At 42.0% G+C, this 27,554-nt stretch overlaps 1 protein-coding gene across 2 annotated transcripts; it reads left to right on the top strand.

Annotated features, from left to right (window-relative positions):
- Nucleotides 1-11,170: 11,170 nt before the first annotated feature.
- On the top strand, nt 11,171-26,807 carry DESI2 (desumoylating isopeptidase 2). Of its 2 annotated transcripts, none has more exons than XM_069800605.1 (5): nt 11,171-11,344; nt 18,418-18,490; nt 20,372-20,465; nt 21,188-21,329; nt 23,208-26,807. In XM_069800605.1, exons 1-5 carry the CDS (start codon nt 11,306-11,308, stop codon nt 23,439-23,441), a joined length of 582 nt encoding a protein of 193 aa, XP_069656706.1. In that variant the 5' UTR covers nt 11,171-11,305; the 3' UTR covers nt 23,442-26,807. The 2 variants fall into 2 exon arrangements, with proteins under 2 accessions (XP_069656706.1, XP_069656707.1); XM_069800606.1 differs by lacking the exon at nt 11,171-11,344 and adding an exon at nt 13,529-15,215.
- The last annotated feature ends 747 nt before the right edge of the window (nt 26,808-27,554 follow it).

Genomic DNA, 27,554 nt, shown 5'->3' with positions numbered 1-27,554 from the left:
GAGTGCTAGACGGGAAGCCAGAGGGGGATTATAGAACTAAAAAACATTCCTCAAATGCAAACACACACCAGGAAGCTGTCAGAAGAAGAGTGGGTACAAGCCCGTGGAATTAGAATAAGCAACAAAAATTGTGTTCATCCTTCCTGAAAAATAAAGGCAAAGAATGAGTTCGTTCTTTTGCACAAGGCTGGAGTATCTGGCTTGAAATTTCTGCAAAATCTTGTCTTCACTGTGTTGTTCAGAGAGACAGAAATTTGTTTGAAAACCTCTCCACATCAAAGCCAGAAACAGTTTTGTTAGCAATGCCAGTTTGGAAAGGATTCCATTTGGATATCCTATTTATCAGTAGTTTCCTTGGCATTTAGGTCAACTTCATAGCATTTATTTCCCATCTAAACAAAATTGTTTCACAGAACCCCAATTTTGGGCTTTTGCTCAAAGAGGCAATAATGTCATTACAATTCAGTAAGCATTTTTAGTAGTCTATCTATCTGTGGTCTTGATACTAGAAACGCAGCTATAGTTAAATTTAGGGTGAAATCTATTTCATCATTACCGTTACATCTGTCTGTTTAAAACACTTCTACCATTAGAATATAATTCTAATAAAAACCATGCTGCTTTTATGCATCAACTCATATTTAAGAAGCCTGACCTATTTGTACCCTTCTCGTTGCTAGAATCTAATCTTAATCACAAATACAACAATTTAAATATCTTTGTAAAATAGTTTCGAATCATAGATCAGCCCAGGTTGGAAGGAACTCCAAAACCTCATCTGGTCCAACCTTTCATGGGAAAGGGAGCCCAAGTAATCTCATCTAGTACCATGTCCAGTCACATCTTGAAAACCTCCAGCGATGGGGACTATACCACGTCCAGTGAATGGTTGTTCTCACTGTAAAACAATTCTTTCTTGCATCAAGATGAAGCCTCTCCTGGTGCAACTTGTAGCCATTGCCCCTTGTCTTCTCCATATGGCTCCTTCTGAAGAGAGCTCTTTTTGCTCAGTATTGCTCTTTTATTAATAATATTATTGATATCACATTCTAGGGGAGGCTTGGCTTTCAGCATCAGACTCATTCCTGATCATATGGTTAGAAGAGCTGATGTACACATTTCCCCAGTTTCCTGCCTTTCATAGGAGACTGTCAAGGTAAGGTAGGATCAAGACCAAGTGGTTTTGCTGGCCTTCAGCAGTCTAACTTTCCCTCAGCAACATTGGCTTCAGGATCTTCTGAGACTTTCAGTCTACAGGACACTTCCATTATTATTATTATACCAACTTGCAATATGTCTTTTCTCTTAAAAGCTTTACATCTAACTGTTTGGATGTGGATGCTAGTGGGGTTAATATAACCTTGCTCTTACCAGTGAGGAACATTCTTGTAAACAGGAGAAAGGAATCCAGAAGATCTGTTGAGACAGGCAAGTTGAAAAGGCTTTCAGCTCACTATTCATGAAGATCTTATTCCCCATTATGAGCTCTACTCCAAACAGCGATTCTTTACTATCTATTCAAATTGAAGAGTTTTGGTCTCTCAGTTAGCTCTACTAGAGCTCTGATAGCTCTGACAGCTCATTTCATGCCATTTTTTAGCCAGGCACTATTAGGTTAAAGTTTATTGTATGTGAAGATTAATCTGCTTTTCCCACCCTCTTGATGGTAGACTTGTGAAGGAGAAAAGCAGACTCAATTCTTCTGCCAGAAAACTGTTCTCTTAATGGAACCTTAATTAAATTTCTGCATCTTTTAATAAGAAAATCCTTTGAGTATGGGACTACAAACGTCTTCTAAACCTGCCCACTAAGACTACCTCTTCAATCACCATTACCTTGGCCCATTAGTGTAGGTGAGAGTCAGTTCCTCATGGCTGACCTTTTTTCTAGTTTTCTGTGAAGATAACATGACTTTTAGAATACACATAAAACTCTTACCCAAGATTTTCTTTTACTTTTATTTTGTCAGGAAAATGCTTGCATGCATCTTTTTTCCTAAAATTAATTCTTCCGCAGAAGCAACCCTTCACATCTTTTACGTTAGTGTACCCTCTCTATCTACATTAACAGGATGATTTTCTAACAGAGCTTACATACACATACCAATGGTATGAATGTAGACATGTACGTGTATTGGGTCTGCATGGCCAGGTTTTGGTAGCGGGGGGCTACAGGGGTGGCTTCTGTGAGAAGCTGCTGGAAGCTTCCCCTATGTCCGACAGAGCCAATGCCAGCCGGCTCCAAGACAGACCCACCACTGGCCATGGCCGAACCCATCAGCAATGGTGGTAGCGCCTCTGGGATAACATACTTAAGAAGGGAAGAAAACCCTGTGCAATTGCAGCTGGAGGGAGGAGTGAGAAGGTGTGAGAGACCCAACCCTGCAGACCCCCAGGTCAGTGCAGAAGGAGGGGAGGAGGTGCTCCAGGCACGGGAGCAGAGATTCCCCTGCAGCCCCTGGTGAAGACCATGGTGAGGCAGGCTGTCCCCCTGCAGCCCATGGAGGTCCACAGTGGAGCAGATATCCACCTGCAGCCTGGGGAGGACCCCACACCAGAGCAGGTGGATGCCTGAAGGAGGCTGTGACCCTGTGGGAAGCCCGCGCTGGAGCAGGCTCCTGGCAGGACCTGCAGATCTGTGGAGAGAGGAGCCCACGCTGGAGCAGGTTTTCTGGCAGGACTTGTGACCCCGCGGGGGACCCACGCTGGAGCAGGGGAGGAGTGTGAGGAGTCCTGCCCCTGAGGAGGAAGGATCGGCAGAGACAACGTGTGATGAACTGACCCCAACCCCCATTCCCCGTCCCCCTGCGTCCTGGCAGGGAGGAGGTAGAGAATCCAGGAGTTAAGCTGTGCCCAGGAAGAAGGGAGGGTTGGGGGAAGGTGTTTTTAAGATTTGGTTTTATTTCTCATTACCCTGCTCTGGTCTACTGGTAATAAATTAAGTTAATTTTCCCCAAGTTGAGTCTGTTTTGCCTGTGATGGTAATTAGCAAGTGATCTCTCCCTATCCTTACCTTGACTCATGAGCCTTTTGTTGTATTTTCTCTCCCCTGTCCAGCTGAGGAGGGGAGTGACAGAGCAGCTTTGGTGGGCACCTGGCCTCCAGCCAGGGTCAACACACCACAGTACATATAGACAATACATCTTGAGAAACTTGGAGGAAGTAACCTCATTTTATATTTGCTGTTTGATCAGATTCCCATTGGAAGTCATGCCAGGGACCCACAAGTTTTACGAGGTTGAAAGAATGTAAGGACAATGTACGAACCATGAGATCTGGGGTTTTCACCTTCAAGCAGCCAAGCTGGATGGGAAAAAACAGAGTATGTTCTGTAATATCCACAGAACTAATACTTTGTCCTGTCCAGGACTTTCTTGTGCAGGACTGTAGCCATAATTATGAAGCATCTTCATGCCCCTTTCAGATTGAGGAAAATATTTTCTGGAGGTTTTCAGAAATAAATTCTGAGGCATCTTCCAAGTGCTCTATGTATTTTATATTCTGTCTCTTCTGTCTAGTAGTATGCTTAAGGTCTGTATAATACAGACTGAATATGGTAAACTGAATACAGACTGACTTACAACTGTAAGATCACAACGTTCTCTAAGATGATGTCTTCAGGAGAAATACAGTTACTGTAAGACTGATATATGTGTTTGGTAAATTATTGGCAGTTTCTTAGTAGGTCTGTCAAGGGACTGAATTATATAATTTATGTTCATGTGGACATTTAATTTATGCTCAATTGAACATTTATGTAGCAGAATCTATTAATTTTCAGCCACTACTTGCACATAAAAAAACCACCACACTGAATCTGTGTTTAATTGCTTTTCAAAGCTAGTTCAAAAATAAGTAACTCTTTTATTGTTTCTTTTCAGAATTACAGATCCTGTTTTGTGTTTCATTAGAACACTACAAATGAAGGACTGCGTGAGTGTGGTGGTGCATTTTTTCCCCCTCCCTGGGCTGATCTACAAACTTGGGAAGTCTCGCTGAGCCTTAGCATAAGTGTAATGAGTTGGGCAGTTACGCGTCCCTTGACGGTACCAGAAACTCTTGCATGGCTAAGACAGGGGGGTCACACTGACCGTTTCAAGGACTCTTGCTGCCCCAGCGGAGGCGGGGGACGGGAGTAGAGATAATTTGTTCTCTCCTGACAACCTTGAGACATATCTCAGTCCTCTCCTAACTGCCTTGGAGCATCCCGTATCTGAATCTTAACTCATTCTCTGACAGCTCTGGAGCCTTCCTTATCTCAATCACAACTCATGTAATGGTACCAGCACAACTGGAATCCCAGTAATTTGCTAATGACTAAAGCCAGTCATCTCCTGAACCTATAAACAGTGGTATGAAGTAAAACCCTTTGAGCTCTCCTGGGCCACAGCGACCAGCATCTCCCTCTGAGTGGGACACCCCTCAGAGCTCGCAAACTTTTCCGTTCGTGAAGATTGGAGGTCTGTTGCCAAAAGCCAACAAGACTTGGGCTGATACTCTCCGCTCCTGGAGGCTCAATCCTTGGCTTGTTGAGAAAGATGCCAAAGCATTTGATGTGAATATTTTCACTGAACTCGAGGGGAATTTTTAACAGCTGTACCTCTTTTACTTGCTTATATGTATATCTCTTAGTGTCTTTACACATGTGTGCGTACTAACCTGAATATTCTATAGCAAGTATATTACAAGTTATTGCTTTTCCAGTCTATACTTAAATTACTGTCGTGAACTTTATTCGACTGTCAGTGAATCTCAGGCCACTGTTATAATTTCTTTAGATATAAACCGTTGACCAAGTCCGAGACTAGGAGTTGATTCAGCCGCACCCAGACTCTGACAGGAATTTAGAAAGCAAGGGGGTCTCCTCTGAACCTCGTGACTCAATGGGACGGTCTCCTCTACCTTTTCACATTCCTGATCTCTGTACAAATCATGAGAAATCAATTCTAACTCGATTTTCCTTTGTATGTTTCTCTTTTACCCTACTGCATCTTTGGTCTCTCTGTATACATAATTTTAGTTTGATTCTGACTTGATTTTCCTTTGTGCATTTAATCCATGTATTAAGTTGTCCTGGTTTCAGCTGGGATGGTGTTAATTTTCTTCCTAGTAGCTGGTATAGTGCTGTGTTTTGTGTTCAGTATGAGAAGAATGTTGATAACACTGATGTTTTCAGTTGTTGCCAAGTAATGTTTAGACTAAGTCAAGGATTTTTCATCTTCTCATGCCCAGCCAGCATATATTGTCATATATTTTGGGAACATAGATAAATTCCAATAAGAAGTCAAGAAAATAAACTGGTATGTTCACATTTCCTGGTGGCTTACTTCTATTAGGCAACCTTACACTTGAAACCAACTAGTGTAAGGTTTCACAACCTGAAAAAAGGTCCTGGCACAGGAGAGAGTTCTGGTTTTTCTTCTCCCCTCCTTTCACATCTGTTTCCTTGAACCACCAGCACAGAGGTCAGATGGAAAACAGTCAGGACTGCTTAATGCACTGCAGCTTCTGCAATGTTCCCTGCTTATACTAAGCCTACAGTAAAGAGAACAGTTTTCAAGCTTTTTCTAACCTCTCTCAAAGCCATAAATGTTCCCTTGTATCCTGATCTTTGCAGAAACATGTTACCTCCTGTTTACACCTCCACAAGCCCTGCTGAACTGCTGGCATGACTCTTGTAGAAAAAGTGTTTTTTCCAAGGCAAAGGATACAAAAATGGGTATTTACATGCCTGGATGCTCCCAAAAGTTTGACTTTAGTGCAGAGAAAATAATTGTAACTGCAAATATATTAAAAATTGACTATGATGTACTGCATTTTGAGTGTTACTTATAACTTTAGAAGGTTTTGAGTAATGAGAATCATTTAATAATTCTAATCTGCTTATCAAGAACTTAAATTTTTCATTAAATATGTAAGAATGGGTGATTCTGGGCACTGGACAGTTTCATAAGATTCTCTGGTTTTGCTCTCAGCTGTGAAAATAACCTAACAGGGCTTTTTTATGTGTTTCAGTTTTTGCTATTTAAAAGCATTCTTTGCAGTCCGTACATATGGTGTAATTGAAAGGTAACAGCTAGTAGATGTTTCTAAATATTATTGTTATTTAATATATTAAATTATTCTTATAGTCTTATTCTATTATTATTTAATATGTGTGAAATAAACTTGATATTACAAAAGCATAAAGACAAGATACCATGTTCTTGTTCTGCGCAGAAGATTCACAGATAAAGGCAGAAGAATTTATCCACACATTTTTAATGATGCAGTTTCTCCAGAATCATTATTTGAAAGCAAACAGGAAGTTTGCCTGCCTGTCAAACCTCACTTGCTGCAATCCAAGTGTTCTTACAAGATCCACAAAGCTAGACACATCCCTTTCAACTGCTTAGACTAATTTCTAGCCATTAATATTAGTCTTGCAGAAATCATGTTTCTACAGCCTTCTGGTAAAAATACAGGATTTGCGTGGATGGGAATCAAAAAAAATTTAACATTCCCCCATTAGCACTTCTCCAACATATCCAGAAACTTCAGAGAATTGCTTTAGCCAGGCTTACAACTTATTTGACTAGGTGAAAAGCATTCAGTCATACTACTCAGATCCCAACTTGCAGGCCTCAGCGTGGTAAACCAGTGGATACTACCTGCTTCTCATTCCAACTTCTGTGGTATTTTATTTTCTGTGTTCTGTACAAAACATACCTGGAGTTGGAAAGCTTTTTAAACCAAATGAACTTCTAAGGACCCCAGTACAGTCACCTCTTATTAAGAAAAGGCTTTATTCTTGTTCCCTAATCAAAGGAATTGCCATTGACTGAAAAAGTCAATTACTGTTGGCTGAAAAAGCAAATAATTTAGGCATTCCTATTGGATCCTGAATCATTATGACCATATAGATTAAAAGAAATCCCTAATAATTAACCAAATAAATATTGTCATGAGATACTGTACTTAGTGAATGTACCGCTAGTATGAAATCTGAGATATCCTTGACTAATTAAGGCAGGAATCTAAAAAGTAATTGTATTTTAATCCTATTTCATCTGCATTTCAGGTCAGATAGACCTAGAATTACGCTCTATTCAGTCATCAGGCTCTTCATCTTTTCGGTCATCCTTATCATCAGCTACAAATATACTACTACTAACATACAAACATTACTCAGCTTTCAAGAGAACTAGAGCAAGACTTAAAAGACTGGTATCTTACTATCCGACATACTAACGACAACCCATAAACAACTGGTCAACATATGGTGTCATTTTAGACAGCTGAAATATTGTTTATTAATGTTTTTATAAGCACTTTTTGTATCTCTGTAATACCATTTAATGTATTTAGTTTCAAATGTAAAGGACATGGCACTGAATACAACTTTAACCGATTTGTGAGTACAGGTCAGTGGTGGCTAATAGCCTTTAACAGACACCTTTCAAGCCAAACTAAGTTAAGCTGCAGTTTTGAGCCTCATGCTGGGGTTAGCCTCACCTTCTTACGGCTTTCGCTGACCTACCTAAGCTATTAGCCTATCTTTTCAGTGACAAATCTGACAGAAATATGTATGCAAAATTTCCACTCCAAGGGGCTGCAGCAAATTCAGTTCCCATAATGAGCACCACAGTCCACAGAGGGAGTATTATATGTTCCTGAAGGTATTTTTTTGATACTACGTTTTACTTCTTGTTTAACAAATGTTAATTCTATCTTTAAAGTATGTATTTGGATTATATATCCTCTCAAGCTTATTCTCTCCTTCCATATATAAATGTGAAGGTTACAATACTTCTTATAATAGTTGTGTCTTATTTGAATCTATTTTTTCATTCTAGCTGAAGACATTTTTGCACTTCTAGTTAGAATTTTCTTATTGGCACGTTAAGATAGCTTGTAAAGCTTATACTGTTAATGGCAATTGTTCTGGTTGTCCTAAAATAAAGCTCCATAGGTAAAAAAATGGTTGAACTTCTCATAATCGCTTTGTTCGATATTCAGAGTTTATGAAAATTTTCATAAAGATTATAAAAGCTGTTGAAATCTGGCACAAAGAATACATGAGCATTTTTAATCATTCGTTACTGATTCATTTTGCATGATTCACATCCCTTCTATTTCAGTACAGTTTGTACCAAGACAGAAATCAGAAAAAATCAGAAATCAACTTTGAAATTTCACCTCCAGTGAAAACAGTCTGTTCCTACTGAACATTAGGTCGGTCTTCCCTTAGGAGAGGATAGTCCCATGGGCTGAAGCATAGGTGAGAACCCTGCAGTTCCTTCTGGAGCATTTGCACATCTGTGTTCCACCTTAGCTGCGTGTATGCCAAACGCAGGAGACACACAGGAGCTGCATAGCAATATCTGTGCAGGGTGCTCTGCATCGCTCTGTGAATCTAAGGTCCCTTAGTCTTCTCTCAGTTCTCTTTTATGGCTGAAGACTGGTGCTCCTCTAATCTTGACTATCTCTACACCTTTGAAAACTAAACAGACAATGGCATTTTCCATAAAGACAAGAAACCAGACTGCGCTTTAAGTGCATTTCTCCCATACAAGGATAGGAAAATATCATGGCATAAAGTAAACGTAGTACAGATTGGTAGACAATGATTTTGGTTTGTGCTCTTCTCTGAGGCGATTTTCAGTGTTCCTTTTAAGGGCTCAAGCAGCTTGGCTTTCAGTTTTACAAGGCAGACGTCCCTGGGTTCACACACTACACTTCTTTTGTGGTAACAGTGATCACTATTCATCTCTGCCCCTTCACCAAATTGCCAAACTGATCTTAGTATCTTGGAGTATCCCCATACCATACTTTCTCACTCTCCAAACCACCCAGATAAATACAAGCTGCTATAAAACATACCATGTAAGGCGTAACTTTCTGCAGTATTCATGCATGCTTAACATTGCTTCTGGCACCTAGCCAATCAGTGTCTTTTTGCTCAAAAGAAGGATTTTCCTGTCTTTTGCAGATAACTGCATGAAAAGATAAACTGCGTCACGGAGGAAGTCAGAGCTGTAGTACTGTGTTAGTACTCTATGCAGCAAGTCTAACATTTAAAAGCCAAAATTCCATTTTTAAGTCAAATAAATGACACTTTGGGGCTTTATTCTTCAGCTTTATTCATACAATATGAATTTTATTTCTCTCTCCTGTCAACACAGGCTAGAAGGTATGTTTTCCTCTCCTTTTTCTTCACAGTGCATCTTGCAGACTGGCAATGAACCAGAGAGAATGAGGACTAAGTGATTCACTAGAAGTCATCCCAGCACCCTGTATTTCTCTCTTCTAGATAATGCATACTGTTGGTTGGAAACAGAGTCCCTGCCTTTTCAGATAAGGTTTTTGAGCCCTCCAGTTTTTAAGATACAATCATATTTTCCTCAGTATTCCCTGACATAGAAGCAACTTTTTCCCCACAAAACTTTTTCATTTATTAACTACCAGCTTGTTTCCTAGCTGCCAGCCAAAGGTGCAGACAAAGAAAGTGACCCAAAGGAGTTCAGGTGCAGACAAAGAAAGTGACCCAAAGGAGCTCGGACATCCCGTCCACAGGTTTACTGTTTCACTGGCAAAATAAGGCATTACTGCCAACAGTTCTCATACGGCTAAGATGAGCCACAAGTTCACACACCAGTCTCTGAGGCGTTTGAATTTCATATTCTGGCAACCAGTAGCCAAACCTCTGGTTAAGTTTTTGCAACAATACTAGTTTCTTCTAACCGAAGATCCTTCCCCACAGCAGGAAATAAACTGATGCTTCTTTAACCGTCTGCATCAGTTGTGCTGCAGTACTGGAGGGACGGAGCTGTTCCACGCACAAAATGGGAGCGCAGGGCACAGAGCTCAGCAGCCAAGAGGAGTTTTAGCTGAGAAAGAGGGTCTAAACATCTAACATCTAAACATCAGCAGCCAGAAATGATAGTGGAAGCCAGAATACCCCTGGGGCGGTACGTCCTCCTTCCTGCAGCACCTTCATCTCAAGGGCCCATCCACAGCCCGCTGTGAACTGCACCTTTTTTTAACCTGCTGCAAAAGGGCAGCAGTTGTCTGTGTAAAATTAAACCTGCACCTCAGGTTAGCTGCTGGGAGAGAGAGTGCATCTTTTCTCTTGTTGACGGTTTTAGCAGCTGGAATTTTGTTTTGCTATTGCTTGGCAAGGTCATACATAAGGTCACTTCAGAAGGTCATACATAAGGTTACCTTGCGAGGTTATACGCCAAGGTTACCCCACCACACATCGAAAGCGTTTGCAGCCTCCGAAGTGGCCATGCGTTCCCCAGTACCCGCACGTGGGTGATCTGCCGGCCCCAAAGGCTCAAACGCTCTGGTAACGCCTGCTCCAACTCCCACTCTGTTCCCGCGGAAGAGACGCATAAAATGGCGGTGCCGCGGGGCGCTCCCCGCACGGCCCCGGCACGGACTTCCCTGCCACTGGAAACCAAGAGCCGTAACGCACGCGTGTGTCACGCTCGGCAGACGACGGGGCGGCCCGCCGGAGCCCTGCAGCCGGGACAGCGCGGCGGCGCCTGCTCCGGCCCGACCCGAGGGCCCGCCCGACCCGAGGGGCCTCAGCGGCGGGCCCGGCAGCCCCCGCCGGCACTCTCCGGCCAGCTCACCCACCCCAGACGCCTCCCCGGGACGGAGACGGGAAAAGGCTCGGCCCAGCGCACGGCCACGGCCGCCTCGCCCCGGCCCGTGGAGAAGCGTGTGTCGTCCCCCACCTCGCCGCCCCGGGGCCGGGCGGAGCGGCGCGGAGCGGAGCGGACCGGCGCGGCGCCGGGCAGGCCGGGAACCGCGCTGCCCGCCGGGAGCCGTAGTCCGCGCCGGCCCGCGCCTCGCGGAGGATGGGGGCGGGCCCCGGCGGCTCCATTTTGCGCCCATTGGCGGGGCTGCCAGCCCGTCCCGCGGGCCCGGCGGCGGCGGCGCCGGCGCCAGGCTAGGGCGCGATCCGCTGCCCGCGCCTCGCCTCCTCCCTCCCTCCCTCCCTCCCTTCCCGCCTCTCCCCTCCCGCCGCCGCCGCCACCGGCACCGCCATCGCTACCGGGGTGGGGCCCGCGCCCGCTCCCCCCCGCCCCCGCCGCCGGCCGCCGGCCGAGCGCGTCTCCCGGGGGCGAGGCCCCGTCCCTCCGCGGCGGCGGCTCCATGGTGCCCGCCGCCCCCCCCCGCCCCGCAGCAACAGGCAGGACGAGGAGGAAGCGGCCCCCGGGGGTCCCCACCGCCCCGCCGCCGGCCTGAGCAGCGCCGCCGCCGCCGCCGCAGCGGGAGCGACCGAGCGGGCGGGGGGCGCCCGCGGGCGGCCGGCGATGGCGAACCAGCTGGTGATCCTCAACGTCTACGACATGGTGAGCGCCCGGCCCGGCGCCAGGGGCCCGCCGCGGCGGACAGGCCCGGCCCGGCCCGGCCCGGGGCCGTGGGAGGCGGCGCGGCCCCGCGCTCTGTGGCGGCGGGCGCGGGCGGGGTCCCGGCCCCCCCCTCACGGCGGGGGCGCGGGGGGGACGGGGGCAGGGGGGGAACTTCTGGTGCCCTTCCCCTGCCTGTCCCCGCGCGAGGTGGCTCCGTGGGCTGCCGCCGGGGGGGGGGGGGACGGGGGAGCAGGAGCAATAACGAACCCGCGGCGGGGGGGGTGGGGTGGGTGGTGTAATTTGGGTGGGAGGTCTGTCGGTGCCTGCAGATCGTCTGTGAGCTGCAGCAGAAGTTTGGTGCGGTGCCGGACCGGGTCTGTCCGTGACGGGTGGATCCGCTCCCTCTCTCGGGGGAAGCTCCCCCCCTGCCGCGAACGAGCAGCCAGACGTGAAGGAGTGCTCTTCTTCCTCGGCTGCTGCCCCCGGGCTCGGGGGGGGCTGCCTTTCCTGCTCCTGGAAACGATGAGTGGCCGCTTTTCCAGCAGGAGGGTGGCTGGGGTTAACCACTGCCTCTGTAGGGATAAGAGTTTTTTAGCGCTGTGTCGGTAACGGGTTTTTTTTTTTCCTAGCCCGAAATTTTTGAACAGTTGTGGTACGGCTGCAACTTGGTAGGAATAAAGGAATTGCTCCAGCTTGGTTTGCAGTCCTATGAGCTCACCTTCCCTCCCTTCTGGGTAATCTTTTCTGTGACACCTACAGCAACTGTTGTATTGTCTTATGTTCAGCTGGAAGCCGCTCAAATGCCATGGTAACAAATGAGGTGTAAGTACCTGCATAGAACAGGAGGTGCGGATAAGTAATATTAAGAAAATATTATCCGTTAATGCATTTCAATCGCTGGAAATCGGAACAAGTAGCACCAGTTCTCTGAACACGTTTTGAGTGTACTGACAGAGGGACGGTAAGATTGACAGCTAGCTTCAGGTAACTGTGTTTGTGTTACTTAGCTTATTTTAGAAGGCTTTCGTACCACCACCATTTTAAAGTGAACTTTCGGTGTTTTAAAAGGCTGAAGGTGTGTAGTGTAGAGTCAGTGACTGCTGGCAGAGAGAAAATGCAGCTTGTTTGCTTGGGAATGCTCAGGCTCAAATGCTAGAATATTTAATAGCAATCAGTAGGGAGCTATCTGGCTTGAAATTAAAATTATATATGTGATTTTATGAACTAGCCTGATTCTTGTCATTATTTTCTTTCACCCTAATACTTACCATAGAAATCAATGTCCCTGTCAAAGGATTTTATCCCCCCCCCTTTCTGTGTCCGAGTTCTGTCTCCAGTGAATATAACCTGTTACTTCTACTTTGTTTTTCCATCATTGTAGAGAAGGAGGGGAGACTGCAGACAGGAGCAGCCTAGTCACTAATTTTTCTGAGAGAAGGGAAAAAAAATGGGGTCTTTGCTCACCTGGTTGAACTCATACGTGATGCTGATATGACAAAAAGTCAGTGTGCATTATTTTTACTAGACTTAAGGAGGGAAGGATGCTCTGTCACATGCATATGTATAACTACTTTGGACTACGGTTCAAAAATATACACTGGAGCTCTTTCAGCATGAAAAGAGAAGCTTTTACATTTATTAACTATAAATATTTGCACAGAGGAAGAAGTAGGACTTCAGTTTCAGGACTCTTACATAAGGTAGTATCTTTGAAGTCAAGGCTTGACGCGATTCTGACTCACAAAGATGGAAGACCCAGCATTCTCACGAAGACTTGCTTAGCTGTGCAAAGTGTCACCTGGGCCCAGTTCACAGGCAGGCTGTGAAAACTTAACAGAACGGACTGTCTCCTGTGTAAGTGCCTGCTTGGAAAGTAATGCTGTGGCCTCTGTGAGAAACTCCATTCTCACTATGACAATACCATTGGTGGGGTGTGACTTCAGCATGCCTTTTCTTTTTCTCTTGTGATAGTCTACTCTTTGATTCACATGGTTCTCCTTCCGTCTCTTACTCTTTAGATTTCTTTGCTGCAACCCATATCGTCTTTTCTTTTTCCTCCAGAGTTGAATTGCTGTGATCACTTTTCTTCCAGCCATCCTAGGAAGGCTGACAGTTGACAAGAGGGGAGGGGAAAAAAAAGCAACAGGAAGGTTGTGCTCATAAAAACTAATGTCATACTTTCCTTAGGACATGTTGGGGACTGATAGTTGTCCTGTCGTCATTAGTGGAGCTCTGCCTATGTCAAGAAGTAGCATAGTCTCTAAAGCCACCATCTGTGGAAGGAACTTAATCTTCAAATGAAGCAAGCAACCACATTTTATTTGCAGATGTTTGATCACATGTAGGGGTGGCTTTTTGTGCATCGGTCTGCAGTTGTGGTATTTGTTGAAGCTGTACATCACCAGAAATTATACATAGTGTAAGCTGAGACCACTAAGCAGAATATTTCTATATCCTACTTCAGCTGTGTTTGTTTTATAATGATGTCTACATTACTTTGACCATTAGAGAAACAGACTTATTTTAAACTGCAAAGAAAAACTGAGGTTCTAACAGTGTCTGAAAGGCAGGATGTACACTGACAGTGTCTCGAACTCTTTCGCTAAATAATGTCTCAGGCCATTTTAAACTTGTTTGAAGCAGGAGCTTAAACTAAAGCCTCGCTTTCATGTTGCATAGCAGTTACATTACTGCATGTAGACAGCCTGCGGAAATCAAGGATACTGCATTGTTTGGGGGCACTAAGTGGGGGAGAGAAGGGAAGAGTCTCTCATAACAGCTGTTTTGAAGTTCTGTTTATTCATCAAATCCTGCCAACTGTGTTTTGAGGCACTAGCAGGTTTACTGTTTGTTTCTGACATTTTGTGTCACTTGGAGGTGGCTTTGGGGTTTTTTGTGGTTTAGGTTTGGGACTGGGGTTTGTTGTTTCTCTTTTGGAACACGAGGCCACTGTTAGTCACCTGGTTGACAGAATCAACACTACTATAATTGCAACAGTCATACGAACAGCTGTATTTTAACCTGAGTACTAACTAGCTTCATTTCCCAGATGGCCACTTAAGTATGCAGGGGAATACTAGGTCACCTTGCTACTGTTGAAATTCCTTACAGGACTGAGTTGGTTGGGTTTGGAGCATATACCCTTCCATTGTCCTTAACTCCCGAAAAAGCGAAAATCTTCAATAAAACCAAAGGGCGAGGAGGGGTGCGTGTGTTGTACAAGAAAGTGGACTTTCAAGTACTGGTAACTTTAGGAGGGAGAGAAGCCTAAGGGCATGTTTATGTGCTGCAGTTCATGCCTTTGAAAATCTTCTATGATCATTAAAAGGGTAGGGTGAAGACTTTGATATATTGTGTTTTGAGAACTGGAGCACTTTATAGTTTCATTTTAACTAACTGCTATTTTTAGGAGTCTAGCTTTATTTTGTGCCCAAAGTAGCATGCTGTTTTTTCCCTTGTCAGATAAGGCTATAACAGTCTAAGGTATGAACATAAGTGAAAGCTCTGAAGAAAGTAACGAAGAAGATATTTTTGAAGCACTAGGATTAGTGGTTTTCTTTCATTTCAGTGACATGACTTTATTGTGCACATAGAAAAATACTTCTCTAATATTTCTACTCTGATAGTTGCATTAAATATGAATTCCTGTTCTGCAAGACCGACTTAATGCAAAATACTAAGGATATGGATTTGTGCTTCTTCTGTACATTCTACTATAACAAAGTTCATATCAGGACTAAATGGAGGAAATCTAGTTTGTGTAATGGAAGCAAGGATGTAGCTTTTGGGATCAGTTTGGGATTCCAGAACTGACAGCATGTTACTGAACCAGCGAGCTACGTAGATGTCATTTAATTTACAGTCTTTATTTGTAAGTCATTTATAATCTTTTCAGCTGTAGCCAAATTCAGCATACTTTAAGTTGCATTTGTCCTGCATTTCTTTCTTCGGTGAGATAAGGCATTTTGTTCAATGAGAAAATGTGACCAACCTTCCAAGAGCTGATCCAGATTAAGTAATAATTAGATATAATTACTGTTCCTAGGGGGAAAGTAATTTTGCCTTATTGAAATTCTTTTATCTTCAATTAACCTACTCTGTTCTTACTGGAAGTATTAAGTGAAGTGCCAGCTTGCTTTAGGCACTTCTTCCAAAGCTGCTAACATTTGTTTAATTTGCCACCAGTGCTCAGTTTTTGTAGTCTAGTGAGCCCCGTGTATTTAGGTGGCACCAGTAAGGAGGAGTGCATACTTGAATAGCACTGGACCTGCTGAACACCTTGTTGGAGCAGTTTCCATCCCATTTGTCTGCTTCTGTACAGATCGATGAGGAGGGTTGGTGACCTGCTTTTCTGTCCTCTCCCTATACCTTGTATTAGGTTTCACAGGGTTGTGGGAGGGGAGGACTGTGAATAATTTTTTTCTCTTTTTCTGCTTAGTAACAAACTAGGCTTTATTACTTTTACTGCTTATGGGACATCTTGTGTAACTTTTGTTCCATTTTCAGAGAGCAGTGATAACCTTGCTTGGCATTAGCAGATCTGATGCGTTGTGATGTGTAGGTTACTTGGAAGTCAGAGGCCGGACCCAGAGTTTTCTGGCCGAATGGGTGTCTGGGAGAGGATAGACTAGAGCACCAGGGACCCTGTCTAGCTCTGTTCTAGATTAGGTTCATTTCGATACACCTTCTCATTAGGCAAACATACTTTCTTCCTGTGCTGACAAAACTGTGTGTTGAATGTGCCTACGGTTTTGCCTATAAATATAAACCTAAAACTATTTTTAAATGGTCAGCTGGTAAAGTGTGGGATAGGACTGGCTTCAGAACTGAAACAGTTTTATGTTGAAGTAGCTCTTCCATTTTCCTGGGAGCTTTGATTTCACTTCAATGAACAGCATCCATTTTTTTTATGCTCACAAACCCATTAAGTTAGTTGGGTAGTCTTAACATCATTCTCCTTCCTTCCCGTCGTCTTGTTTTCTCCCCAGTTTATGTCCTTCTATGCACAGTAAATCTAACGCAGTATATTTCTGGATGTAGCTTGGTCATACGAACTAGCTCTCTGCTCTTCTCTGGGGGGAGGAAGGAAAGCACTGCTAAGGCCTTTAAATAGACTAAGGTGATTAATATAGTCATCCATACCCCTCTAGCTAACATAGCAATGCATTGACAAAGCCAGAAATTAAATCAAAGGGTAAAGTTAAGTCTTAAGCAAAATTTATCTACAGATCTCAATGAGCCTTAACTTTAAATATAAGGAGTAAAATCTGTCTTCTGTTAATTCATGTTGACAAAATTTCCCACAGCTGGCTTGTCTATAGAACAGAACATCAAATCCTCAGCATCTTGTTATCCAGATAGTCATTTGTGTCCTGTGCCTGCTAGCACAATTGTGAATTTTAGGCTGGAAAAATAATGCATTGATGTCTGGCAACGGATGTAACTTAATTTGGGGACCATTTATTTTAGATTTGATGATACTTGGAATAAGGATGACTGTAAAAGCCAAATACATCCATCTCTCACACCTGAAATTCTCTAACTTTTGACCTGACTTGCTCTTTTTGCCATTTAACTTGTCTTGATTTTCATGAATAGCTTCTCAGTCCAAAGTCTAGTGTATCATTTTTATTGGGAGAAAACTAGCTTTCAGAAATGCATGTTATATGCCATAATGTTTGTAAGGGCCCTGTAAATTATGCACTAATTCCAGCTAGCACATCTTAACAAAGTGTGACACCTGTAACCTTCTGCATTTTTATCATCAGTTGTTCTGTTTTAATAGTGACTTCACATCAGAAAGCACGTATGTCAACAGGTTGTGTGAAGAAGACAGCTTCTTTTTCTTCGTGTTTGCTAAACAAATATTAATTTTCTGGGAGTACTACCTCAGTTTGTATCCTGCCTGCCAGCTGACTTTTTGAAGTCTGCTTTGTAGAAGCTTGCAGTAGTGCCCTTTAGGATCAGATGACCTGGGAGGAAGTATCCCACTACTGGTGTAATTGACAAAATAATGTTTTCCTTCTATTTTTGAGAGGTTTTTCTGGCTAGCCAATTTCAGTTTTAAGGACACAACTGAAGCTTTTTTTTTTTTAGCCTTTGTTTGAAGTTCCTTTTTAAATTATGTGTCACTTGGAAAATTTTTACTGCTTGGAGACTGATATTTTGAGGGTGATGATGTAGCCAAGGAAAGACAGTAATTTTGAGGTTTTCCCTTTCTAGAACTCTGTGCATCTTTAAGGTCCTGAGGGTAATAGTTAGCTCCTGATAGGCACTCGCTGCTGCTGCTTTTGAAAAAGAAAAGAGAAAGCACTAAGGGAAGGGTTTTTTTTTTTCTTTCCTTTTTTTTTTCTTTTTTTAAATTATCATTTCCTGCTTTCCTTTTACAATGCAGCTATTATCTGCTGGCTACAATAGAAGTGATGTATTGGAAACAGGTGTTAGACCTATGCAAAAGATTTACACCTGGAGACACAAACATCAGGAGCCTGGAGAGAGCTTAGTCTCTTGTATGGTGACCACTAATTGAGTACTCAAAGACAAAATATACTAGGTAATTTCAGTCCATCTTACATACCTCTGAGTGTGTCTTGTGCTCATCTGGTCATAAGTAAAAGTGTGGTCATTACTGTAAATGACAGCTAGTGTGTGTATATGACAGTCCTACATTCTGATGTTATTTAAAAAAAAAAACCAACAAAAACCAAAAGTGCTCCTGCAAAGTTATTGCAGTTGATTCTAGAATGTATTCCACTTAATGGAAAACTTTACAACCTGTAACTTGTTGACAAATTGAAAGTAGATCTGGATTTCTCCCAGGTATGGTCTCCTTGGTTGACAGACATTGACAGTGCTAAAACACTGGAGTAGAACCTAATGGAATTAATTCACTGTGTACAGGTGGGGAATTTTAACGGCATGTTCTGTTCCTGTAAAATGGGTTGTGCAGTTTCACTTTGTGGTAGGGTTTTATGCTTTTGATGTGGGGGACAAATATGTCAGTCTGCTGTCAGAAGACAAATCTGTATTGGAAACTAAATAGAGCATTTTTTTGTTTTCTTATTTCCTTTTAGTATTGGATGAATGAATATACTTCTTCCCTTGGAATTGGAGTGTTCCATTCAGGTATAGAGGTGTATGGCCGAGGTACGTACAAGAAAAACATAACTTACTCTTTGTTCCAGTAATGCTGTTATTTAAAAAACATTTTTCAGGTAGTGAGGGAAGTCTGGCTCCTGAAACCTGTTCATCAGTGTTCTCTTAAAGTTCTCATCTCTTCTGCCTCCGGAAAAAACCTTGGATATGAATAATCTGGTAGTTATCTCGCATTCTTGTATAAAGCTATGCAACTATGAAAAAGTGTGCAATTTATTCACCTAGACATAGAAATCTTTATTTTAGGTTTTGAAATACCTGTTGTTAAAACAAATGCGTGCTTCATCTAAGCCCAGTTGAATCATGTTGTATTCTGCCAGCACTTTGTGCAAGGAGTTAATTTTTAGCTACAGAAACAATAGCCTGTTGCAGATAGGCTCCTAAAAGTGCGTGATGCTCAGGAAAAATTGTCTATTCCTTATTGGTAGGTTGGTTTGTTTTAAAGAGACGGTTTCTTCAAAATGTGTCTTGTGCATGCTGTTTACAAATTATACTCTTGTGATAAATACAGCAATACATTCTGATTTTGCTAAATAGGTTGTACTTTAGGGAAGCAGCTTCCTGATCTGTTCAGGCCGCTTTGAATCCCCTTTGCTGCCAGAAGGTGTTTCTGAGCATGCTGTAGCACAGGCTCAGGTCTGAGGTGTTCCTGCCTAGCAGTATAATGACGCTCTGAGGTGATGGGTGTTGCTCAAAGTAGTCCATTTAAAGAAGAAAAATCTACTTCTGTTCTCTTTTTGGAATGTGTTTGGAGGTGAGGGGAAGCAGCAAAAAGGTGTGGCATGCGATCCAAACACTACATTGCGCAGTTATCTTAAACTATAGATGTTTCAGCTTACTATAATGGTCACATTGTAGCTGGGTTTGCAGGTGTTATCAAAGCAACAAATTGACAAAATACAATGCGTATTGTTAAAGCATTTTTGGATTTCTCTTAATCCAAACCAGAAAGACCTGACTCTTACTAGTGCTGTGCCTGAAACCCAGTTCTTGAGCTGTGCCAAATACATGTGTCTCCCTTCCTGTTCGGATTATAACAGCTTTCTCATATAGCAGGTCATACCCCTGCTAGAACAATGACTTGCATTTTTCAAAGTACATCAAACTTTATTTATTAACCTCTTGTAAAAAAAGATTATCCACAAAACTGAATGCTGGACTTGGATGATGTGTTACGAGTTTTGAGGAAAGGAAGCGTGAAATCATGCTTAAGAGCTTTTTATTGCACTCTGGGTGTGGCATGTTGTGTTATCTTGCAGACACAGAAGGAAGCTAAAGCACACCATTGTATTTGCACGTACTGTAAGTGCTTATGCCAGCAGATGCTACGTGCAGGCTTCAGACGCATGCACTGACTTGCTTTCTTGTTATAGTAAAGAACTTGGGACAGTTGAACTCTTACAAATCAAGAAATTAAAAAACCCTATTGGGCCACTACTTGCAGCCACACTTAGAGCTGTCGTGCACACTGAACAGAAGCACCATCAGACCTTTGAGGATGCAGTACTTTGAATCCCTAATCTATAAATATGTAAGTGGACTTTTAAAGACAAGCAGGTGTAAAGAACAGTGGTAGGATTTACAATTTAACTTGTAAATCCTCACTTATACAATGAAAATAATATATACTTAGTGTAAAGTTATTCAAGTTAAACCTGTACACTGATCCAGGAAATTTCCTGTTAGTTTTCACTTAGGCTGACTAGTAACTAACCAAACTATTAATTTCCAGCTCCTTGCATTTGTTACCCATGTAAATAAGATGTCTGGTTTCTGGCTTTAGATCTTTGTGAAGTGATGTAGTCAGTGAGGTCTGCTATTCTTTACTGTCATTTTATGCTGTTTTTGTTAAATCTGAGCTTTCTCTTTCAGAATTTGCCTATGGTGGTCATCCGTACCCTTTTTCTGGAATATTTGAAATTTCACCAGGAAATGCTTCTGAGCTAGGAGAAACATTTAAATTTAAGTAAGAGAGATACCTATTTTCTTGCTTTTGAGAAGGCATATTAAAAAGATAACTTGTTGCATTTATTTTTGAGGATAGATGTGTTGAATGATACTACAGGATTTCTGACTTTTGGAGAAATTAGTGTGTTTTCTTTACTTAGAAATGAAAGATGGACAGAGGTGATGAAAGTGAAGTGTCTACAGCAAAGAACATTATTTTTAGCATACCATTAAATTCCTTAAATGTGTACAAATTATGTTGACTTGTGGGTAGCTTTTGTTATTCGTACAGTATATATGACAGGGTCACTTTTTCAAGATAGTGAAATTTTTATTCAACGATAAAGCTGAAAAATGTTGCTCTTCAAGGTTTCCCCGTGTCTCTTTTCTACTTTCTCATTGTGATTGCTTTGACTGTTCCCTGTGTTACAAGCCCTTACCTGTTCTCAGCTGTCTCTTAGAAACAGTTTCCTTTGGGGAGCAGGGGAAAATTGCATCCAGTGTTTGTCAGAATTAAGTTGCAAAGAACTTGTGAGCTACGGGTGGACAATCGGCAAGGAAATAATCTCTCATGGTAAAGATGAAAGTGGTGCTGTAAAATGGAATAGAAAGAATCTATGTTATTCTTGGAGGGCAGAAAGATCTTGCCACAGTAGGGTGATTTTTGAGCAATGTATGAACAGTAATCCACCTATATCATGGAAGCCTGATCACCACCTATTTTCTCTGTTTCTCTTCTAGGGAGGCTGTGGTTCTAGGCAGTACTGACTTTATAGAAGATGACATAGAAAAAATAGTAGAAGAGCTTGGAAAAGAATTCAAAGGAAATGCTTATCACCTAATGCACAAAAACTGCAATCACTTTTCTTCAGCTTTATCTGAGGTAAACAAACTTGAAGGTCTATAGAAAGGTCCTTCCCAGGTGGCTACAGAGCATCATCTCCTTCCTGTCCTTTGGAATGTTTGGCCTAACTTCCAACTTCCTACCTCTGTTACCTTGGGCAAATGTCACCGTTTTTTAGGTTTTATTTGTGCTTATGTCCAAAAGCACAAGATTTTGCTGCCAAAAATGCTAAATATTGTTGTCATACATAGTTTGTGTTTGAGCAAGGGTGCACTCCTAATTGAGAGACCTAGTAAATTAATTATTAACAGGATTTCAAAATCATTTCAGATGCTACAGAGATCACTACTGAAGATAGAACCATGTGTTATTTTTATCAGTATTTCCCCACAGAGTCATCACACTGAAAAGAATTTTTGAAGTTATGACATACTGTTAAAGAATAACAAAGGCATTGAAGTTTCACAGACAATGTTAATCTTCTGCTTGAGAGGCTTTTGTCAAGTTACTGCTCTGCTAGCACCTGCATCGTGGTCATGTAGATAACTGAGTGGTCATGCAGAGTGTCTGACTGTGGAGTTGAATGGGCTTTGCTTTTTCCCTTCAGCTGTATTTTAACATGATAGGTTTGCCAATACGATTGAATGCCTGGTCACTCACATGTGTATCAGCACAAGGGTAGGGTCAGGAACAAGTAACCCAGGACAAAGAGGGGAATGGCAGTTGTGATTTTATTGGTGGTTAGCAATCTGTGCTTGTGAGAATTTATTCTAATGTTCCATTGAAGCACTTGAAAAAAGGGATGGCTATTTTTTCCCTGGTGAACTTCCATAAAATTTAATTGTTCTTTTTTTTTCAAAATAGTTAATGGCACACTTATTGCATAGCCTGTGTTTTGTGTAGACTGTTTGATCTTCCACTGGTACTGGAAAATTTTATTGAGATGATGATTCATGTTCAGTGCTGGTACAAGTAAGTAGGGTGAGACACTGACAAAGCTGCAGTTGGCATGACATCTGGCCTATATGGCCAGGTTTTTGCCATACTCTTCAACCGCATGGTCATGTTGTTTCTGTTTTATGTCTTGTCCTATTTAGTGTTCAAATTGACTATGAAAACAGGGATATAAATACAAGTTAAATGCTGCTCAGTCACAGCAGAGTAATGCTCCCGTTAGCTGTGATTTTCTCCAGATTTGCACTGGAGTAAGTAATATTGGAAGTGAATATGGAGGTAGTGAGTAAAACAGCTCGCTTCTTGAATAGTGATAACAAAACCATTTAATGACTGATGTACAGTAAAAACAAGTATTTAATGCAGCTTTATATATTTTTGAGGAGTTGAAACCAGCTTTGCATTGTATAGCTTCTCTTGTTCCAGTGAACCGAAGCGTGTGCTTGGCCTGTGTGCTGTAAGATGGTGATGTCTTGTGCTAAGTCATCAGAGGCTGTCACTGTAAATAGCCTCAGCTGTACACGTAACTGTAGTATTGACACTGTCTTTTTGACCACTTGATTTCAGGGTGCTTTTTTGTAATAGTGAGATTTCTCCTGCAATTTCTGTTTCTGAGGACTTAGTGGTGAATAGAAGGCATACCTTAACTCATTTCTGTGCCTTTTATAGAAGCTGTTCAAAAAGAGTGAGGTGGTTAGGCTTTTTAGGACTTCTAGAAAAAGTGTAGAACCATGTGTCAAACTCACAGTGGAAAACAAGTCTCCTTGTGTGACTTGGGATGCTGCATTTACTGATGGAGAAAGTTGTCTTAGTGCAGCTAACTTGAGTCCTTCTTGACTTGCATTTGTGATACGTAAATCGTAAGGCTGCTTGCAGTCTTTGCTTTTTATTTACAGTACTGTAGTTTTGTTAATGCTGAATCCAGAAGACAAATTAATCCTTTCTTTTGCCTTCTCCCCCTAGATTCTGTGTGGAAAAGAGATTCCACGATGGGTGAATCGCCTTGCCTACTTCAGCTCTTGTATACCGTTTCTCCAGAGCTGTCTGCCGAAGGAGTGGCTAACTCCTGCAGCCCTCCAGTCTAGTGTTAGCCAGGAGCTACACGATGAGCTGGAGGAAGCTGAGGATGCAGCAGCATCAGCTTCCTTGGCAAGCTCAGCATCTGGGTCTAGAACTGGACGCCACACCAAATTATAAGTCCTCCTCCAAAGTAACAAATGGTTTGAAATACTTCAGTTTAATCTCTCCAGCAATTGACTTCCTGACAGAACATGAGAGCTGACTCTAGAACATTGTTTTTATATGCAAAAAAGGCTCTCATCAGCCCCTGTTTCAGCTCAGGATTATTTATGTAGTGAAAAGAATTGCTGGGAGGAAAGGGAAGGATTTTGTGTAAAGCCACCCTTTTCATTTTCACCTGTTTGGTAGACCTGGGTTAACTTAACATCTTGTATAAAGCAGAACTTAAATTATTTGTTTACAGTATTGTGTACTGCTGTTTACAAGTCCTGTAAGGACTCCTGCCACCATGGAAGAAGAGAGAAATTGAGTTTGATTTAACTGTTGTTATAACTCAAAAGCAGTGGTATGATGCCCTAGATGAACTCTCCCCTCTGTTTTCAAGATTTAAGGCAGGTGAACGTTAACTTTCTGAGAAATGCCAGAAACTGCTGAATACTATATATGTGAACAGGGTACTGTGCACTTAAAGTGGCTGATGTAAACAGGTAGATTCCAGGATGTAGGGAGACTGGTTTTGTCTAAGATCTGTTACTAGCAGTATGACCTCTACATTAATGAAACTGTGGATTTTTGCACATATGAAGGGAAATTTCTTTCTCATTACAATGCACATTGATACCTTTTTTTTTTTAACTCAGCCATGCAGTTTGCATCCTATCTTCTGTCTGTATTTACAGTCTACTTCAGCCAGGATTTAGAGATGTGAACATCATCTGTTAGAAGCATCAACAAGTTTTTCACTGTTTGCTTTACTTGATTTCAAACTTGTATATAAAATTAATGCTTGTATTCTTTTTTTCATTTCTTTTAGTTTGGAATAGTGTAATACAAGCCATTTATGGTTGGGGAATGGCCTTCCTTTTCTGCTGCTGATTTTGCTTCATTTGAGTTTGTAAACATTAGTGTCCTTTTCTTTGAGCTATAAATTACTGCCCAGTTGTGCATATCTGCGCAAATTATAGAGAAATCCTAATTTATTTTCCCACAGTCTCTATCTGTGGCATTAACTTTCTTGTCAGATGTAATGAAGAAAAACCTGAAAATTGCTTATGCACCTGCTTGTTTACACAGCAGAACCCACTAATCTGCACACATAATTATATCTGAAGGTAAGAGATATTATTTTCTAAAACACAGAAGTATGTTTGCTGGTAGATTATAATTAGAGCTAAATTATAATTAGTGATCAGAATATATAATGGAATGCCTTATTCTTGTTCACTTACCAAGAGAATTAATGGTTCTTCCAGTCATTAGTGTAAATTAGTGAGGTTCTATTGTGCACATAAGGATACAGTAGCACAAACATGAGGGAGGTGAGCTTGTGTATTTTATAAGACTTGCTGCCTTAAACTAACAAAACCCATACCATCTGTAAACTGATCAGCTCACAAAGAAGTGTGCATTACTAGAAGTATAAATGATTCTTACAAGCTTTATTTTCAGTCTGTTGCTGGGTTTAGTTTTTCCATTAAGTGAAATACTGACTCTACAGTTTCTGATGTTTAAAAGAAAAAAGTCCTCTTAGGAGGCAAGAATGCTTCATGTTACGAGTGCTCCTAGCCATGGGTAGTCAGTGCCATTGAAACCCACAGGAAGGTGCAGTAGGCTGTATCGTAGTAAGAATTCTTCTGGTTGCCAGCTCTGACTCATGTTAGAAACAAGTGGAAGTTTTTCTGCTGGCAGTTGGGTTGAATCCTTTGTCAGACAGTCTTTTAAGTTTTCACTCATCTTCTGTGATGCAGTGTAGGTACAGAGAAACACACACTCAGTTCTGGGGGGAAAAAATCAAGTGAGACTCTTTCTGGAAAGAGTGGGATTAACAGTAGAAGTCTTTTTAACTGTAGTTTGGTACGTGTTTTAATAATCTCTTCTACCAAGTGGGAAACGCCTAAGACTGACAAGTCTACTACTAACTACATTCTCTGGTCTCCAGAAGCTGGACATACTGACTCTCCCTGTTGAGTGCTTTTTTCATTTGAATCTCTGAATTTGAGTTCTCCTTTCTTTTTTTCCTGTAGTGAAAATGAATATGGTGGTCTCCAGTCAACTCTCAAGCATTACAGAACTGAATCTCACACTACTTACAGCTAAGACAACAGGCTGCAGACAGGTTATTTTGTCTCTGCTGTGCAGCTGTGGTAGTAATGTGACTAAGTCTCTTGGCCAAGGCAGGTCCTTTATTTCAGCTCAGGGTTGAGGCCACTGATCTAGCAATGTACTGTAGCTTTTCCTAGGTTTTAGGGAAAATGAATAGAATGAATTTTCATTGCTACCTAACTTTTATGTACCAAAATCAGCTTTTTAGGCTTCTGATACATCCAGAGCGTTAGGTCACAAATCTCTACACCTTCATTAACACACAACTACAGCATGTACAATGCAAGAACATGACAGATCACAGCACAGTTTTTATTTAGAAGTAAAACTAAGACTATTTTTTATAAAGCAGACTGGAAAGTTTGTAACAAAAATGTTCATTTTATTGGTAGCTGTACAGGTGAAAATACTGTCTTATGCGCCATAATTTTTGTTTGTTTGTTTCAAAACCATCCATTTGTAAATCCTGTGAGGAAACTGACACCTGAACCCTGAAGGCTGTTGGGTATTGTATCAAAGCAAGCAGTACTGTAACTTCAATCGCGTGCTGTCAACTCAGCCTCCGCTGGATGCCTCCAAGAAGTCACCCTGCCAGTGGTTACTCCAATTTGTTAGCAATAGAGCAAGTTACCTTTCACCAGCATTACTGCCAAGCAGGGATTACTTTAGTCTACTAATGACCACACTGTGCTAGGACTAGAACACTCCAAAATGCTGTGAGAAAGCTGGACACCTGTGGAGTCTTTTCCATCAAAACGGGTAGAAAAATATCACTACTTCAGGGTTCTGCTCTGTTTACTTTCTCATTCTTGTTTAATTTTCTGTAAGATAGTACTTTTGATACGTATTATATTCTTTAACTCGAAGTCATTTTATTTCAATGCCATTTTCTGTTCAGCAAGCCAAAAAAATCCAATGTACTGTCAGTGTGCACCAGTAACTTCAGAGTGGCTTGGTAAAAACATAGTTGCATTACTTCTAAAATTTGCAATGCAATTCTGATCACTATTGATACATGATAATTTTCACTGTTGGAAGTTGGTTACAAGCTGAATATTCACTGATGCATTTTTTGTAAACTTGTATTCAAGTTTACTGTACTACATAGTATTTGTATAAAATTCAAAGAATTTTGACTTTTGTTACCTGTACATGGCAACAAGTTGTCTAGCATCTGAAACTTAAATCCATCAGTTTATTAAAAATACTTTTATAAAAAAAGACAGTTGGCTGTGTGTGTTATTCCCCTGGTACCTACAGCTTGTTTTGTCAGTGCCACCCAACCTGATCTTTGGTTTTGAAAGATGCTTTCAAAGGATAGTAAAACTATCCAAGGGTTTCCTATAGTTAAGCTCTAGGCTATATTCTGACACGGGCATCTGGAGCTGCAGTTTGATTTGTCTGAGGCATTATTAAGAGCCACTAGTTTTTAATAGACTAAATTCAAAATGTTTTCAGATTTGGTGTACTAACTACAGCTCTTGGGGTATAAACCGCTTAGGATGTGCTTGCGATATGTTGCAGATATTGTGGGCCATATTCTACAAGTTTGCTTGAAAGCCCAGATCTGTAGTCTGGATTTGCACCAGACTAAGCAGCCACAAGGTGCGTGGGGTCTGCAACGTCTGCGCCTTGCCCGCTCCTTTGAGCAGAGCAGAAGTACCCAGGCTGTGGTAAAGTACCAGTGGCAATGCCAGCCTAAGCCACTGCTACTTGTGCTAAGGCATACCCGCTTCTGCAGCGGCAGTGGTCACACAGCCCGGTGCTGACCCAGACTGGAGAAACTCTCCTGGCTGTTTAATTAAGAAGCTGCCAGGCTGTTTCCCAGAGAGGGCAGTCGAGCAGTTGGGTTGCAGCCTGACGCCCTGCGCAGTTCTGCGGGGTGGTGGCACCTCTGCTCGAAGCTGTGGTTGCCCTGGGCAGCAGAGCTGGCTGCTCCTCACAGCCGCGCTGCCTGTGGGGCAGCTG

Source organism: Haliaeetus albicilla, chromosome 13 (assembly GCF_947461875.1).
Source record: "Haliaeetus albicilla chromosome 13, bHalAlb1.1, whole genome shotgun sequence".
In the NCBI taxonomy this organism is placed as follows: Eukaryota; Metazoa; Chordata; class Aves; order Accipitriformes; family Accipitridae; genus Haliaeetus; species Haliaeetus albicilla.
The sequence above is the reverse complement of the archived record's forward strand: the minus strand, read 5'-3'. Positions and strand labels throughout refer to the sequence as shown.